The sequence below is a fragment of the Apis dorsata genome, unplaced genomic scaffold (genome assembly GCF_000469605.1).
Source record: "Apis dorsata unplaced genomic scaffold, Apis dorsata 1.3 scaffold_74, whole genome shotgun sequence".
Lineage (NCBI taxonomy): Eukaryota > Metazoa > Arthropoda > Insecta > Hymenoptera > Apidae > Apis > Apis dorsata.
In genome coordinates this window covers 292,436-307,269 of record NW_006263372.1, presented here as the reverse complement: position 1 = coordinate 307,269, position 14,834 = coordinate 292,436, and the positions used below count along the sequence as shown (strand labels likewise).

General features: G+C 22.8%; 1 protein-coding gene across 2 annotated transcripts in view; it reads right to left on the bottom strand.

The window, feature by feature from the left end:
• Window positions 1-811: 811 nt before the first annotated feature.
• LOC102672241 (phospholipase A1 member A) overlaps window positions 812-14,834 on the bottom strand; it is a 15,477-nt gene continuing 1,454 nt past the window's right edge. Inside the window, exons 1-7 of one of the 2 annotated variants that reach the window (XM_006610393.1) lie at window positions 6,785-7,198; window positions 5,037-5,145; window positions 3,854-4,002; window positions 3,002-3,256; window positions 2,006-2,197; window positions 1,212-1,380; window positions 812-1,080 (exon numbers count right to left, since the gene is read on the bottom strand). In XM_006610393.1, the coding sequence (XP_006610456.1) occupies window positions 966-1,080; window positions 1,212-1,380; window positions 2,006-2,197; window positions 3,002-3,256; window positions 3,854-4,002; window positions 5,037-5,145; window positions 6,785-6,842 (1,047 nt within the window). In that variant the 5' untranslated portion in view covers window positions 6,843-7,198 and the 3' untranslated portion in view covers window positions 812-965. Of the gene's footprint in view, window positions 1,081-1,211; window positions 1,381-2,005; window positions 2,198-3,001; window positions 3,257-3,853; window positions 4,003-5,036; window positions 5,146-6,784; window positions 7,199-14,834 lie in introns of those variants that run through there. The other variant, XM_031508013.1, reaches the window with a different exon arrangement.

Here is a 14,834-nt window from a genome sequence, read left to right as displayed (position 1 = left end):
TTAACATAAAATTCATAATAGCCGATTATTTTTTCTTTTCCCAAAATTTTAAAACGAAGGATGATCAAAAAAAGATGTATAAAAATTTGTTCAATGTGATTTCTTTGATTTTATATTAATTTTTTAATAAAACTCATTGTTTTAAGATTCTTTTTATACATTTTTTTAACAGTTTTAAATAGAAATATTTAAAAATATTTACAAAATTATATAATAATAAATTAGCAATCTTTTTTTTTCTTTCTTAATTTCAAAACAATATTATAATATATATTAATTGCAATAATTTGAATAAAATATATAAAAAATAATTATTTACATATACGAATATAATCTTATTTAGCTAAATGTTATTTTTGATTAATCAATTAAAATAAAGTTGAAATAATTTCTTTAATAATTCTTGATTCTATTTCATCAACATTATCAATAGATTTTGTTATAAAATTAATATAAATAATAGATAATTCAAAAATAATTTACTTGATTTTAAAACAGAATAAAGTTACATTTTCTGTACTATTTTTTAAATAAAATTTAATAAAATAGATAAAATAATTTTAAATAAAATATGTCAAAGTCCGATTTACATTCATTTCATTTAAGAAAACAACGAGCCATGACAGTAAAAAAAACTAGATTTAAAATTAACAAGAATGTGGAACAATCATGGTCATGAAACAAATGAATGATTACATACAATTGTTAGAATTGGAAAGAGTGAAAGTTCTTGGAAGACTATAATAATATGGAATACGAACAAATGCATGAATCAGCGAGCTACCAATGGTATGCGGTTATTCACGGTAGGTTGCCTAGCAAAATAGTTTATTACGTAAAAATTAATTAAAAAATATAAAGAAACAACAGATTCAAACATAACACGTCGTACAATCCATACAAAAATAACAAATACTTGTACTATAATTATTCTATAATTATATTAATTAGTTGCTTCAATAAGCTCAATACTGGTGGGAGGACGATCGTTTCCGATTTGTCGTTCGTTGGTTTTTTACGGGAAGGCCGCGGGCGTATGGTTTGTGTGCGTTTGTTGAGAGATAGTAAATGCCTCGTGCTCTGCAACATTCCACATTTATAAATTTTATTAACTTTTTTTTAAAAATTTAATTTTATAAAAATAAGAATAAAACAATAAATAAATATAAAAATTTTTTTTTTTAATTATAAGAAAAAAAAAATTTGCTTACGTATGTGGAGCGTCTTCTCCCATCAATATGTACTCCTCGAATTTCGGGTTGCACCAGCCGATCAGATAGGAAAAAAGATTTCCACACGGAGCTGCCCAGAATCCTACTTTCGTCGTGATTGATTCTATATAATAAGGCGTCACTTTTGTATGATCGCATGACAGCGTCTCTGCGGACGAAACATTTCACTGATTTCATTTACAGTCGACCATCCGTCCTGTAGAGCGTTTTCTCTACCGATAAAATAATTCTTATATATATATTTTCCGCAATCATAGATTTTTATTGATTCAACAAGAGAAATATCTGATTTTCCAATGATAGATTTTAAACATTCAGAAAATTATGGTAAAAGATTAAAAGAATTGATTTTTAATTTTGAAAAGTATGGAAGACAGTAGATTAACAACTAAGTTTTATTTAATCAATATATTTTCTTCTATAACTATAAATAATTTAAGAAAATTATTTTTTTTTTATAAAAAGAAAATAACAGGAATTGTAGAATTATTATCAAAAAATTTTAGAATGAATATTATTCATTAATTATTTATTATTATCAAGAAGATTAAAAAAAAAATTGTTTTGCTTCTATTCAACACGATCGTTTTCTCTTTAATTACTTTCTTCATGGAAACTCATAAATAGATTTATAAATATTTAGAAATCAGCCAACTAATAAATAACACGATAACTACTACTTTTAATTCAATATTTGCGTGTTTTTCAATATTTATGATACCATTTTATATACAAGAAAAATAAAAAAAGGATATTTAAAAGATTCTACTTACGGAGCAAGGAATATGTCGCGCATCCGGGTTGGCTGGAGCCTCCATTCACATAAAAATCTGCATGACCAGTTGGTCCCCATTGACCCAAAATTCCAGCACCAGTGTGAATTACATCGACGAAATGCGCGTCCGTCTCGTCTAAATCCATCGATCGATTTCCATTCATGTAGAAAAATATCGTAGGATCGAGTCCTAATAAAATGTACGAGCATAAAAATTCACTTAAGTTAAAAAATTTGTATAACAAATAAAAGTGTATAATAGATAAATCAATTTTATTATTTTTGATAAGTCGTTCAAATAATTGATCAGTTAAAAAGAAATTTATAAAGTAAAAATTATTGATATGATAATAAATACATGTTGAACTGTATCATATTTAAGGAAAATTTATATTTTCGAAATTTATAATGTTATAGCATTTTTGATATTGTTCATTTCTCAATGAAAATCAAAAGTAATAAATATAATACTAAGTTTAACAATGAATCAAATAAAAAATTTTCTTGATATTATATAAAAAAACTCATTCAGACTTGTTCAGTCAAATTTCAGAAATGATAACGATGATTCTGCATTTATTATTGAAATATTATTTATCTTGCCGCAAAAAACCTGAACTTTGAAACAATTCGGATGGAATCGGAATTTTGATATTATTAAATTACTTGAAATTTTCAAAATCTTGATATTGTTTCGAATTCGTAAACTGCATACTTCCAATATATATCAATACATTAGACAAAAGTTGATTTATTCGCTTGATCAAAAGTTGCCTAATATGTTCTTTTTCTACTTTCCATATGTAAAGAAATATATAGACTCGTTCCAGCCAAGGCTATTTCAAGAACTATAGTGGGGTAGTATAATTCTGCATCTATAATCGAATCGTTATTATATACATATATAATATATATTTATACATTATTAAATTTCGGCATTTCGTTATTGTGCAATTATCTTATAAATTTTTAAAAAATTAAATGCACATACTACCTGTAATTCTTCCAAGCTTATCATCGGGCAAATAATTCGCTATCAGACCAGCTATATGCGCGCCCACGCTATATCCAAGTATATGTATATTCTGCACTCTTGTTCCTCGAGGATGATCCCTCAAATATCTTACCAATTGAGCAATACATCGTGAACAGAAATCTGGGCCCCATTGTATTTGCGACAAACAAGGCTCGCGTACTAATGTACCGTAATCGACAATTATAATATTGTAATTGCCTCGCGTGAAATATGCTGAAATCGAAAGTTTCATACATCCAAATTCAAATTCTTATCTCCACTAAAAGAAGTCCAACAATACGTGATCTAACATAATTATCATTCTTTAATATGATTAATTTATAATCGAAAAAAATTTTTTTTTATTATTTTCAAATATTAATTTTTTCGATAATAAATAATTTCATTAATTTTAATGATTTACGATAAATAAACAATGAATATATTATTTATATTATTATTATGCTTATTATAAAAAAATTAATTAAATACAGCGAATAAAAATTATCACTTTTTTTATGCTAAATAAAATTTTATAATATTTCGAAGAGAATTAAAATGAGAATGTAAACTTTCACATGATAAAACTTTCATTGAAATTCGTCGCTTTTTATTGTGAAAATACATTTTAGTGAATTAATAAAAAACATTTTTTATAAAATTACTTAATTTAAATATTATAGTATTAAGATATAAATTAAATTTCTTTATATAAGAATAATTTCTCAGTAATTCATAATTTTATCATCTAATATATAATTTTATATCTAATTGATGTTTAAAAAAAATGAATTATATATTAAAAAAAAATTTAATTTTTTAAAAAACTACCTTTTCGAAGATCCGGACTGGGTATTAAATTTCTTCCTCCTCCAAAACCGTGAATAATAATTTTTGTGGGATGCGATTTATTAAATTTGGAATAATAAAGTGAATCAAACTTGCGAACATCTAGGCGTAAAGGTTTCTTCTGTGTTTCTCTGTAAAATAAATTAGATATAAATATTATAATTGTAAGAAAGTTATATTTTAATGATCTTTCTAAAGAACTTTTCTAAAGGAACAAAAAATTACTCAATTAAAAAAAGGAAATCACATTCTTAAACAAATAGTTAATAATATTTTTAACAATATAAATATTAGAGTATATTAATTAAATATATATACAATTCTATAAATGATATATTAATGCCTTTATAATTTTAATACATTATTTTGAAAAAAGTTTTATAATTATTGCAATATTTATTCCAAATTACAATGATAAGATTTACTGATTAATATTTGTTTATTATTAACAAGTATCTTTATAAAAAATTAAATGAATATTATAGTATACTCAGAAACAATAAATGAAACAAGTAAAATGAATTTTAAAAAAACAAAAACAACATAACAGAACATCTTAGAACCATTTAATTGTCACTTTCAAATAAAGTAAAATAGAAAGAGATAACAAGCGTGACAAAAGAAGAAAATGCGAGTGAGTAAAAGTAACTCCTAAGACGTGCCAAGGCGCCTATAACTCCTGGAGAAAGGTGAACCTTGAAACGAGGCCACTTTCAGTGCGAGACTGATCATGATCTTGAAATCGAGAGTCTTATGTCGAGGTCCTTCCTCATGTCCATGTTAGTTCAGATTGAATCTTCTCGAACATTGAATGAAAGTGAGGTTAGGAACCATAGGCAAATATAAAAATAAATGAGAAATTTTACTAAAAATTAAAAGATTTAATATTAATGTGATTTTTTTCTTTTTTCTTTTTGAAGATTCATGCTGGAGTGGAATCGAATTTCAAAATGAAAAATAAAATAAAATAAAATAAAAAAAAATAAAATAAAATTTACAGTTGTTATGTTGTATTATCTGCGCAAAACTATATATATATATATATATATGTATATATATAAAATTATATATTAAATTGACATCAGTAAAAATAAATATTTTTTGTGTTTTCTTATTCATTTTTTACATTAATTTTCAAATTTAAATTAAATACAAAACAACTTACCTGGTATATAAATAAAATTCAATCTGTGGATGTGGACATTCGTAGGGTGGTTTCGCGCATGAAGTACTATTAAATAGATCCTTAAACGTTGTTTCTGCACTTATATAATCTAAGGAAAAGGACATACATTATAGATATAGACGAAATAATACATTAGTGATCCTAATTTATTCTATTTTCATTTTCTATTCAAATGATTTGAATTTCACAAGAATTACATTTGCATATCTACTTAGATTAGGTTAAGTTAAGTTAAATCATTTAAAAATGAACTGTTTATAACTAAAAGTCATTATACATTGAAAGAAATCGACAATAAATTATAAGAAACTTAAGAAAATAGATGAAGGTTGTCTCATTATTCCATTCTGATTAATTTTTTATCATTTCTCTCCTAACTTAAAATATATTCTTGCAACAATAACACAATCATTAGTATTAAAAAAAAATAAAATTCTAATGTTTTAAATATTTATTCTTTGAATATCATAGAATATGATAGTGACATATTTCCCTTTTAATTTGTCATTGAATATTGATCTTTGATTAGCGAACTAAATATTGATATAAATAAATATATATATTTTTTTGATTATTTGCATTGTAAATTATTAAGTATTGCAATCTTTTTATAGCAGTTGATAAATCTTGGTATCGACATTAGCGATCTTTTTTTCTATTTTTATATTTCTTTTTTTTCAAATTATGATTTTATAATATATTTGGATATATATATATGAAACATATTTTTATTGCATTTTTCTTTAATTCTTTACACATTTATATACATAATCTTTTGTATATATCACATTTTTATCAATATTTTTTGTTGTCAGAACATTAATTTAATAAATTCTAAAAAATTCAAAAATTTAAAATATTACAATTTTTGTACTTTCGATTTTTTTGAGAAAATTATTTTTTTCTTTAAAAATTATTCTATCTACTACATCAAATATTTTGAAATATTAACAGGACTATACAAACACAAAAAATAAACTGGTTTTTTAAAATAAAATTACTAGATTTTTATTAGAAGACACTTTATAAATCACAGATCGAAACAAATAAAAATTCAATAAACTAAGCAATTTATTTTGAATAAACGAATACAAATAGCAAATACGAATTTGAAAAATGTATTTATGCGCACAAAAATTTCTCATAATCATAAAAAAGAAATTAATGGCTATAATAATCGATGATTATTAGATTATTAAATTAATAAGAAAATTCTGTCACTTTTATCAATCAAAAAAGAAAAGCCAATTCGTTTTAATCAAATTCGAGATTTTGTTATAAAATATATTTAATAAATTTTTATTAAACTTTTTTTTTCTAATTTATTCTAAATTACATTTATAAATTATATTTCATCGTTTTAAATAAATTCAATTAATATTTATTAACAAGGATTTTTTAAATTTTTAAATATTTCTCTTAATTTTTCAATTAGCATTAATTATATTTCTTATAAATTTGGAAATTATATAATATTAACAATTTCAAATTTAAAAAAAATATAATAAATATAATAATCACTTTTCATTTTTACTTTGATTCAGTTTGACGTTTGAGAAAAATATACAAAAAAAATCGTTGTCGTTAAAATTCACAAATCAAAAAAAAAAAAACAAATTTGTCCTGACATCTTTTGTCAAAGATATGATTTCAATTAATAATTTTTTGAAAAAAATTTCTAAATAAAACTGCAAAATCAGAATTTTTTATATTAATCAAATACTTACGATACAGTAGCATAACAAGGAAGACGAACACGAGGTATCTCACGACACTGACCGCCATCTCCCGCACTCCCGAGGTTTGTGATATAACATTCAGACACGCGGTGATGAAAAATTAGTAAAAGTGCTTCCCGCCGCTTCTCTCGACTGATTGCAACATGTAAAGTCACCGTAGTAATACAACTGTTCCCCCAGAGAGGAACTTTAGAAAGTCACGAGCGTGTTGAATAGCTTCTCTCCGATTTTACACGAGCGTGTGATCGTACACGCGATGCACCGCGGAACATTTTTCGTTATTTCAAACTCGTAGAAGCAATATATCGATGAAGTATTTGCTACAGTAAAAGTTGGGTAACTGCACGAGGCAAGCAACCTGCAACGTAAGTGGTCAGTAGTCATCCCCACTACTGAGAGTCCTCATTTCTTTTGCACACTATGAAACTTGATATATTTATTTTAACTTTTTTCTTCATTCACTGTCCTCTATGTGTCCTTCTATATGTATCTGGCAAAATATAATGTTTGAATATATAGATTAATATATATAAATAGAAGTTGAATCTTTGAAATTTTCAAGTTCCGGGAAAACATTACATGCTATTATTTTCGATTCATTTATTCATGATTTTTATTATTTTCATTATCTGTTTGATTGAAAAATCTAATGGGGAAGTTTCGTTCTATAGGAAGTTTTATGAGTGTTCGAAAATTCGAGAATTTAAATATAATTTATTATTAAGGAACAAACAAAATGAAATATATAATTATAAAATGTAGATTACCAATGTTGTCCTTAATCCATCCAATGTATATATCCAAATAGATTTTTTATATTTTGTTATAAAAATTATTGAATCTTGTACATTTGTATCTTAGAAATTATTAAATTTTATATATTACATCTCAAAAATTGTTAAACCTTTTATATTTTAGGTCATTGCCTTTCATATATTTTATTGTAGAAAATGTCAGATTTCGTGGATTATATTTTCGAATTTTTTACATTTCATTACTATTAATATAAATTATATAATAGAAGATCTAGTAATTTTATATCGTAATCGATATTCAATAATTTGGGGAACACTGAACAAAATTTAATAATTTCAGGATTATAGTGGAATTCTATATAATAGAAATAAAGTTAAAATTAATTAAATAAAAAAATAATAATTATAAAAAATTAAAAATATTAAAACTAATGAAAAAAATTAATATTGATCTTAATTTTCTTTAAAAAGCTACATAAATACCATAATCTTGATCCATGTTTTATTATACTTGATCGTCTGAAAGAAAATTGAATATTTGAAAAGATCGGCTTATAATTTATTATCAATAATTAGTATTTCTTATTTTTTTTTTAATTACATAATACACTCAAAATTACAGTATACATACATATTTTACATAATTACTGTTATAATAATTATTAACAAACCAGACCTTATCGGCGTGTGTAACAATGACTCTTTTTTTTTTCTTTTGTTTTCATTCTAACTTGCAGCTACATGTATTAATAGAACAGGCCTGCTATTTTAAACAGTCAAAATAGATTTTCTTTAAATTTCTCACCATAGGGTATTAAGATTATCACTTCTTCTCTGTTTAATTATGAAACCACTATAAGAGAGTGCGAATTAGTGATTATCTTTAAGAAATTTAACGTTAATTAAAACGGACACAAAAAAAGAGAGAAGAAGATAATGTTTCACGCTGAAAATCGATCCTTTCGCGATTATTATTTTATTAATAGGGCATGCCATGATCGCGAATCTTTAATAATCTTCAACTCTTCAAAATGTGACAATGATACACGCGACAATTGATTTTTACATATCTTCCAACTTTAAGATATGATATTAGGTGCCGACGTTGTAACGCATTATCAACAAAAAATGCATAACACATTAACAATTTGAACTTCGCGCCAAATCCTCAAAACAGATGATAAAATTTAAAAATTTTACTACTATTAAAAAAATTCTTTAAATATGACGAATAATAAAACAATTTACAAATATTGGTATTATTAAAAATATTATGAGAATTAAAAATTTTAAAAATAATAAAATACATATATATGTATAATTTTAAAAATAATCTTTTGTTTAAAAAATTTAAATTGAAGATCAACATGACAACTCGTTGATAATGCATTAATCGAAAATACACTAGAGCACGTGAAAAGTGATCGAGCATGTAAATAGATCGTTAATTCTAAAATCTTGTGTACTTTGATGCACAGCACGGAAGAGCAGATTCTTTTTGATTCATGCATAACTCTAGTTTTCGAATGCCCTTAACAAATGTTATTGTCGATTAAACCATAAGTTTGATCAACTTCAATATTGTCAATTCAATATATTAGGATCGATTGAAATATATATAATAATATCATGTATATATACGTATACATATATAAGTATGTGTATGTACACACACACGTTCATGCATCCATACTAGTACAAGACAGCGGGAAATACAAAACAGCTGAACTGACATTTAGGGGTATAATAGAATAATTATAAAAATTAAAATGTAATTGGTATTTGATAATGGTTATATTAAATATTTTATCATTTTTAAAGAAACAAAATATTTATATTTTGCCATTTAAAAAATTAGGAAAAAATATTTTATTAAAACAAACTAAAATATTGCAATTATTTTTTAAAATTTTTGAATTATTTAAATCATTTATCTATTTAATTTAAAATATTATTTAAGAATTTATATTTTACATTAACATAGATATGATGATAAATAAAATTATAAAAATTATAATCAGTAACTTATTAATATAATCATTTTTTATTTATGAATCTAACTTGATAATAAATTTTCGCAAAAAACATTAACATATTATTGACCAGCTCTGTTGTACTTTCTTTACTATTTCCACAGATATATAAAAAAATTCAATAGATTTCAATAAGTTTATTTGCATATAATTTAATATAATTATCAACACAATAAACAGTATTATAATATCGCATAATTTAATAACATACATACACTAGTAATAATACTCAATTGCTGATCAATAATGTGTTAAATCTTAATATATCATTATGAATGTAAATATACAAATTTCTTTCTTAATTTTATCTTATATTTAGATTTATTCCCTTAACAATATTAATGATTATACATATTATAGAAATATAGAATGAATGATTTTTGATAATTAAAGAAAATGTTTCACATTCTACAAATAAAACGAATTCATTTCATTATTTTATAAAGAGAAAACAAAAAATTGTTTTTAATGCATCTGCCATTATTCGAAAAATGCGACAAATACGCTTTCATTTTATCTGCATATTATCTGCATAAATGTAGATAAATTATTCTACATGAAATAGTTGCAGTAACTATATAATTTTAATATTTAATAAATATAAAATATAATAATACCATGATAAGAATATTTTAAATATTTTTTCGTAAAATACTCGTATTTGTTACAAAGAAATAATCTTTTTGAACAAATATGATATTTTTTAACAAAAAATTTAATTTTTACAATAAACTTAATTAAAATAACATATAATAATAATAAAATTATCAATAATTATCAATAATATTTAATTGTATTAATTAATTTATATTTAATATTAATATTTCAAGATTATTCTGAATAAATTAACATAATTTATACTTGATAAAAATTTAAAAAACAGAATTCAAAATTTAATAAATTAAAATTTTAATTTCAGAAATAACTAAATAAAATATTTTAATTATTGCATGTAACAGTATTTTCATAACTTGTTTTTGATTTCAAAATAATCGAAAGCACAAGAATATTACAACGAAATCTCGCATAACATTAACATATATATTTCTAAAAGATTTCTATCTTATTGTCCATATATATATTATTTTTATTATATTTCCTTCCTCCATTTATTGTCGGTATTAATAAGTGAAAATTATTTTCGCAAAACAAAATCGATGAAAAATGTAACTCGAGATTATTTAAATTATATCTATAAAATGTACATATAACGACACATAATACTTATATGTGTACGGAACATGTAACACGTCATACACAATATATACATATAATGTATATTTATGTTTATTTTATTTATTTATATATATTTATATTTATATTTTTAAACATATCCTTTTATAGTATATATTACGATTTAGTTTACTTAAAATTAGTACTTTCATGTTTATCAATAAATAATATATATTTCAAGCATTTCCAGAACTTTACGCCATCTACAATTGCGCCCGAATACAGTAGCGTAGCAAGCTCATCAGCACTCTTAGTCAATCTCTTATACATGGCTCTTTAAATCGTATTTGAAAAATTGAATCAAAGTAATTAAAAATTATTTCTGTGATACTTGAATAATTATGAAAATTTTTTTTATATAATTAAAATTATCGCAATAGTTGTTTTTTCTATGAGCGACAAAAAACAGAACTAATAAATATTAAATACTTCGAATAACTACAATTAATGTATGTTTGGCTACAAGACATTTGCTTTTACATAATAGTTTTTTTGTCGCTTTACATTTGTAAATATTGTAATTAATTTTCTATAAATAATATGTAAAATTATGAATAACATATTAATTATTACAATGAATAAAGAAAATATTTTTGTATCTATTAACAGCATTGTATCATCGAACAGCATTAACAAGAAATATAACAATATACATATATAATAATAAAATATTTTACTATACTTTATAACTTATTGCAGAAAATTTAGATACAAATATATTAAAAATTTTAAATATTTAAAATAAGAAAAAATCATTTAAAAATTATAACAAGTAACAATTATATTAATTAAATTTATTCTTATTAAAAATATTAATATTATAAGATCATAAATATTGTACTCATAAAAACTAATAATATTAAACTTTTTTTAATAATATTATATCTATTATTGGTAATAAATATTCTTTTATAATATAACATGATAATACAAATTTAATGTAATAAAATTTAATGTAATAAAATTCTCCTGATTAATATTTGTGAATAGCCATTAATTAAAATTTTGAATCAAAAATATAATGAAATATATCATTTTCATATTTCAATGCGACTTTTAATTTTTTTTATTTCGTTTAATATTGCATAGATAGTATTTTTGATTATACATATATGTAAAGCTAATTGTTATTTAAAATGATACAGGATGTACCGAAAAAAGCAAGCGCGAGAGCTCTAATCATAAGTGTCCAAAAAGTACAATGTAACTCCATCTGACGGGATTCCAGCTTTACCAATATAATTAGATCCAGAAACAATTGGTTCCCTTCGTATTCAATATATTAGAGCGCTGCGATCGGCTCACCCCATATTTTTGTTATTCTTTATTGTCATAAAATTATTATCGGAGCTATATATTTATATAAATATCAGTATTATTGTTCGAACAGCATTATAACTTATCCTACGTATCATTCGTAGTGATTATATTTAATGTGTATCTCCAGTTCAACTCCACTTTTTTGATTTAATAAACGGATAAACGTTAGGCCAGTTACTACTTCGATATAATAGCGTATATAATATATGTCTGATGTAGCACTGAATTGTGAGTCACGATTTAAAAAAAAAAGATCCAAATTATGATTGAAAAATCCAAATTATGGCAGAGTAGAGTCATATAATGATTATACTATCTTTATATGATATAAAATATTATTTGAACTATTATTGAACTAGATCATTATATTTTATTCAAATATTTTTAATATTTTAAAATAGTAATAGTTTTTCCTTCATCTTATGCTTTATTACTTTTATAGTTTTATCATTTTAGAATCTTCATATTTCAATAATTAATAGTAATTATTTAGTTATTTTCATATTTTAATAAACTATTTTTTTTAACTTTATTTCTTCAATTTTTATTAATATTTTAACAATTTTATTATTTCAATAAGTATTTTGGTCTTTCATATCTTTCTTAAATCATCATTTCATTATTTCTGCTTTTTATCATATTCGATTTTCATCATATGTATGTATTATCAAAATTATGCATAGTTTATTTATTATTCAATTCGTTCATTTGTTTATTTTATATTTTATGTTTCATAAAATATTATAAATAAATTATTTTTCAATATTGTTGTTTTTTATTTACAAACTGACTCAAACTCTCTTAATAGTTAAATATTATATAATATTTCAAAAAATAGTCATTCTTATTTTGATTTTTTAAAAGACAACTATAATTTTATATTAGAAGATAAATTTGACTCTACTCCACAAATATAAAATTACGGTCACGAATTAATAAGAATATTTATCAAAATTAAAATGTGATACTTTCACGTTTTTTGATAGTAACTAAACATGCTACTTTCTTCCGCTAACGTAATGACAAATCGTTCCGCTTGGCGTTTGAGTAGTAAATATAATGGCGCATTACATTGCGTGCAGTTCGTTAGAACGCATGTCATTTGAATTTCCGGCTTTTCACCAAATGAAAGAACCGTGGAACGAAGGCGATACCACGGAAATGTCAATGTATTAAAAATACATTTCTCATTATATTGTCCGTATCATTATTATAATTATACTGATTATTCTTGAATAAGTAAATCGTGACTCTGATATTACCTGTCGGTATTGTCGGTAATATTATGCCCGGCAGAAACTGTTACAACAGCATAACGATTTTAACATAATATACGAAATCATCGAATATAGTATTCGATGAGAAAGCTTTAATCACGATCTTAAAGAACCTTGTCATTCAATAAATTTTGAAATTAGCATTTTGAAACATGTTAATTTATTATTAGGTAAATCAATCGAAAATATTTTTTTGCGTTTTAAAACGCATTGAAAAAAAAAGCTTATGTAACGATTGTTAACTCTTCGTTTCGCATAACTGCTAACGTTAAAATCTATATATATATAATATAATAAGATATAAAAGTAATTATTGTCAATATAATTTTGTTTAAGACATGAAAAATTTTTTAACTTGCTGGTAGTTGATTTTTTTATGATTTTTTTATCAAGCTTAATAAGATACGGTTTAATAAATTATTTAGAAAATTATAGGCATGTATATATTTTTATTGTTTTATAACGATTATTAGTTATTATAGTTTTTAAAATTTTTTTGGAAAATTGTTTTTATTGTCTTAAAATTATGATTTTCATTTTTTTTTTTTAATTATTGTCTTGAAAATAAACGAAGAGTTAACGTATTCTTGAAAAATCTTAACAATGAATTGCATAAAAATACTATTTTGTTGCATTATTATAACAAGTGCATGAAATTACAAAATATTATTGTCAACACTGCGAAATATCTAAAAAATAAATTATTTCAAAGCGAATTTTTAATCTCTAGCAATTTTCAAAACATTTTTCAATGTTGGCATTTCGTTTTTAGCAAATTTTTCGTCTATTGCGATTATTTTCGATTATCGATCGCCATATACGTTGCCTCCAACGATATATACTATACATACATACATATATATGCGTATATATAATAATATAATATTATTTTATATATTATATAATATAATGATATTTTGCGTAATAACTCTTTCGTGTACTAATATATTTATGAAGATTAACAGTTAATACTATACTATATTATTTACACATTGTTTATAAATATCGAAATTTATATTAATTATAGAATCATTGCTTTTCTATCAAAATCTCTTCACGTGCTTGTTTCCAAAGATTATAAAAATTATAACTATAAATATAATATAGACAAAAGAAAAAGAAAATTTGTTTTATAAATATATAAGAAGTATAGTATTATATAATATTATATAAAGAAATGAATAAAAATCTGCAAATTAATTTAATTTGTTCGAAACTTATAATAGAAAATATTGTTCTAATTATTTTATGAAAAAGAATTGATATTATCATATAAAAATTTTGATACGAAAGAGTTAATATGATTAGCTTAAGAGATGGTAATAATGCAACATGGGCTCGATGCATACATATGTATATGTGCATATGTGTATATATTAATTACAATCATGACACACGATCAAGAAAATGTATAATATAA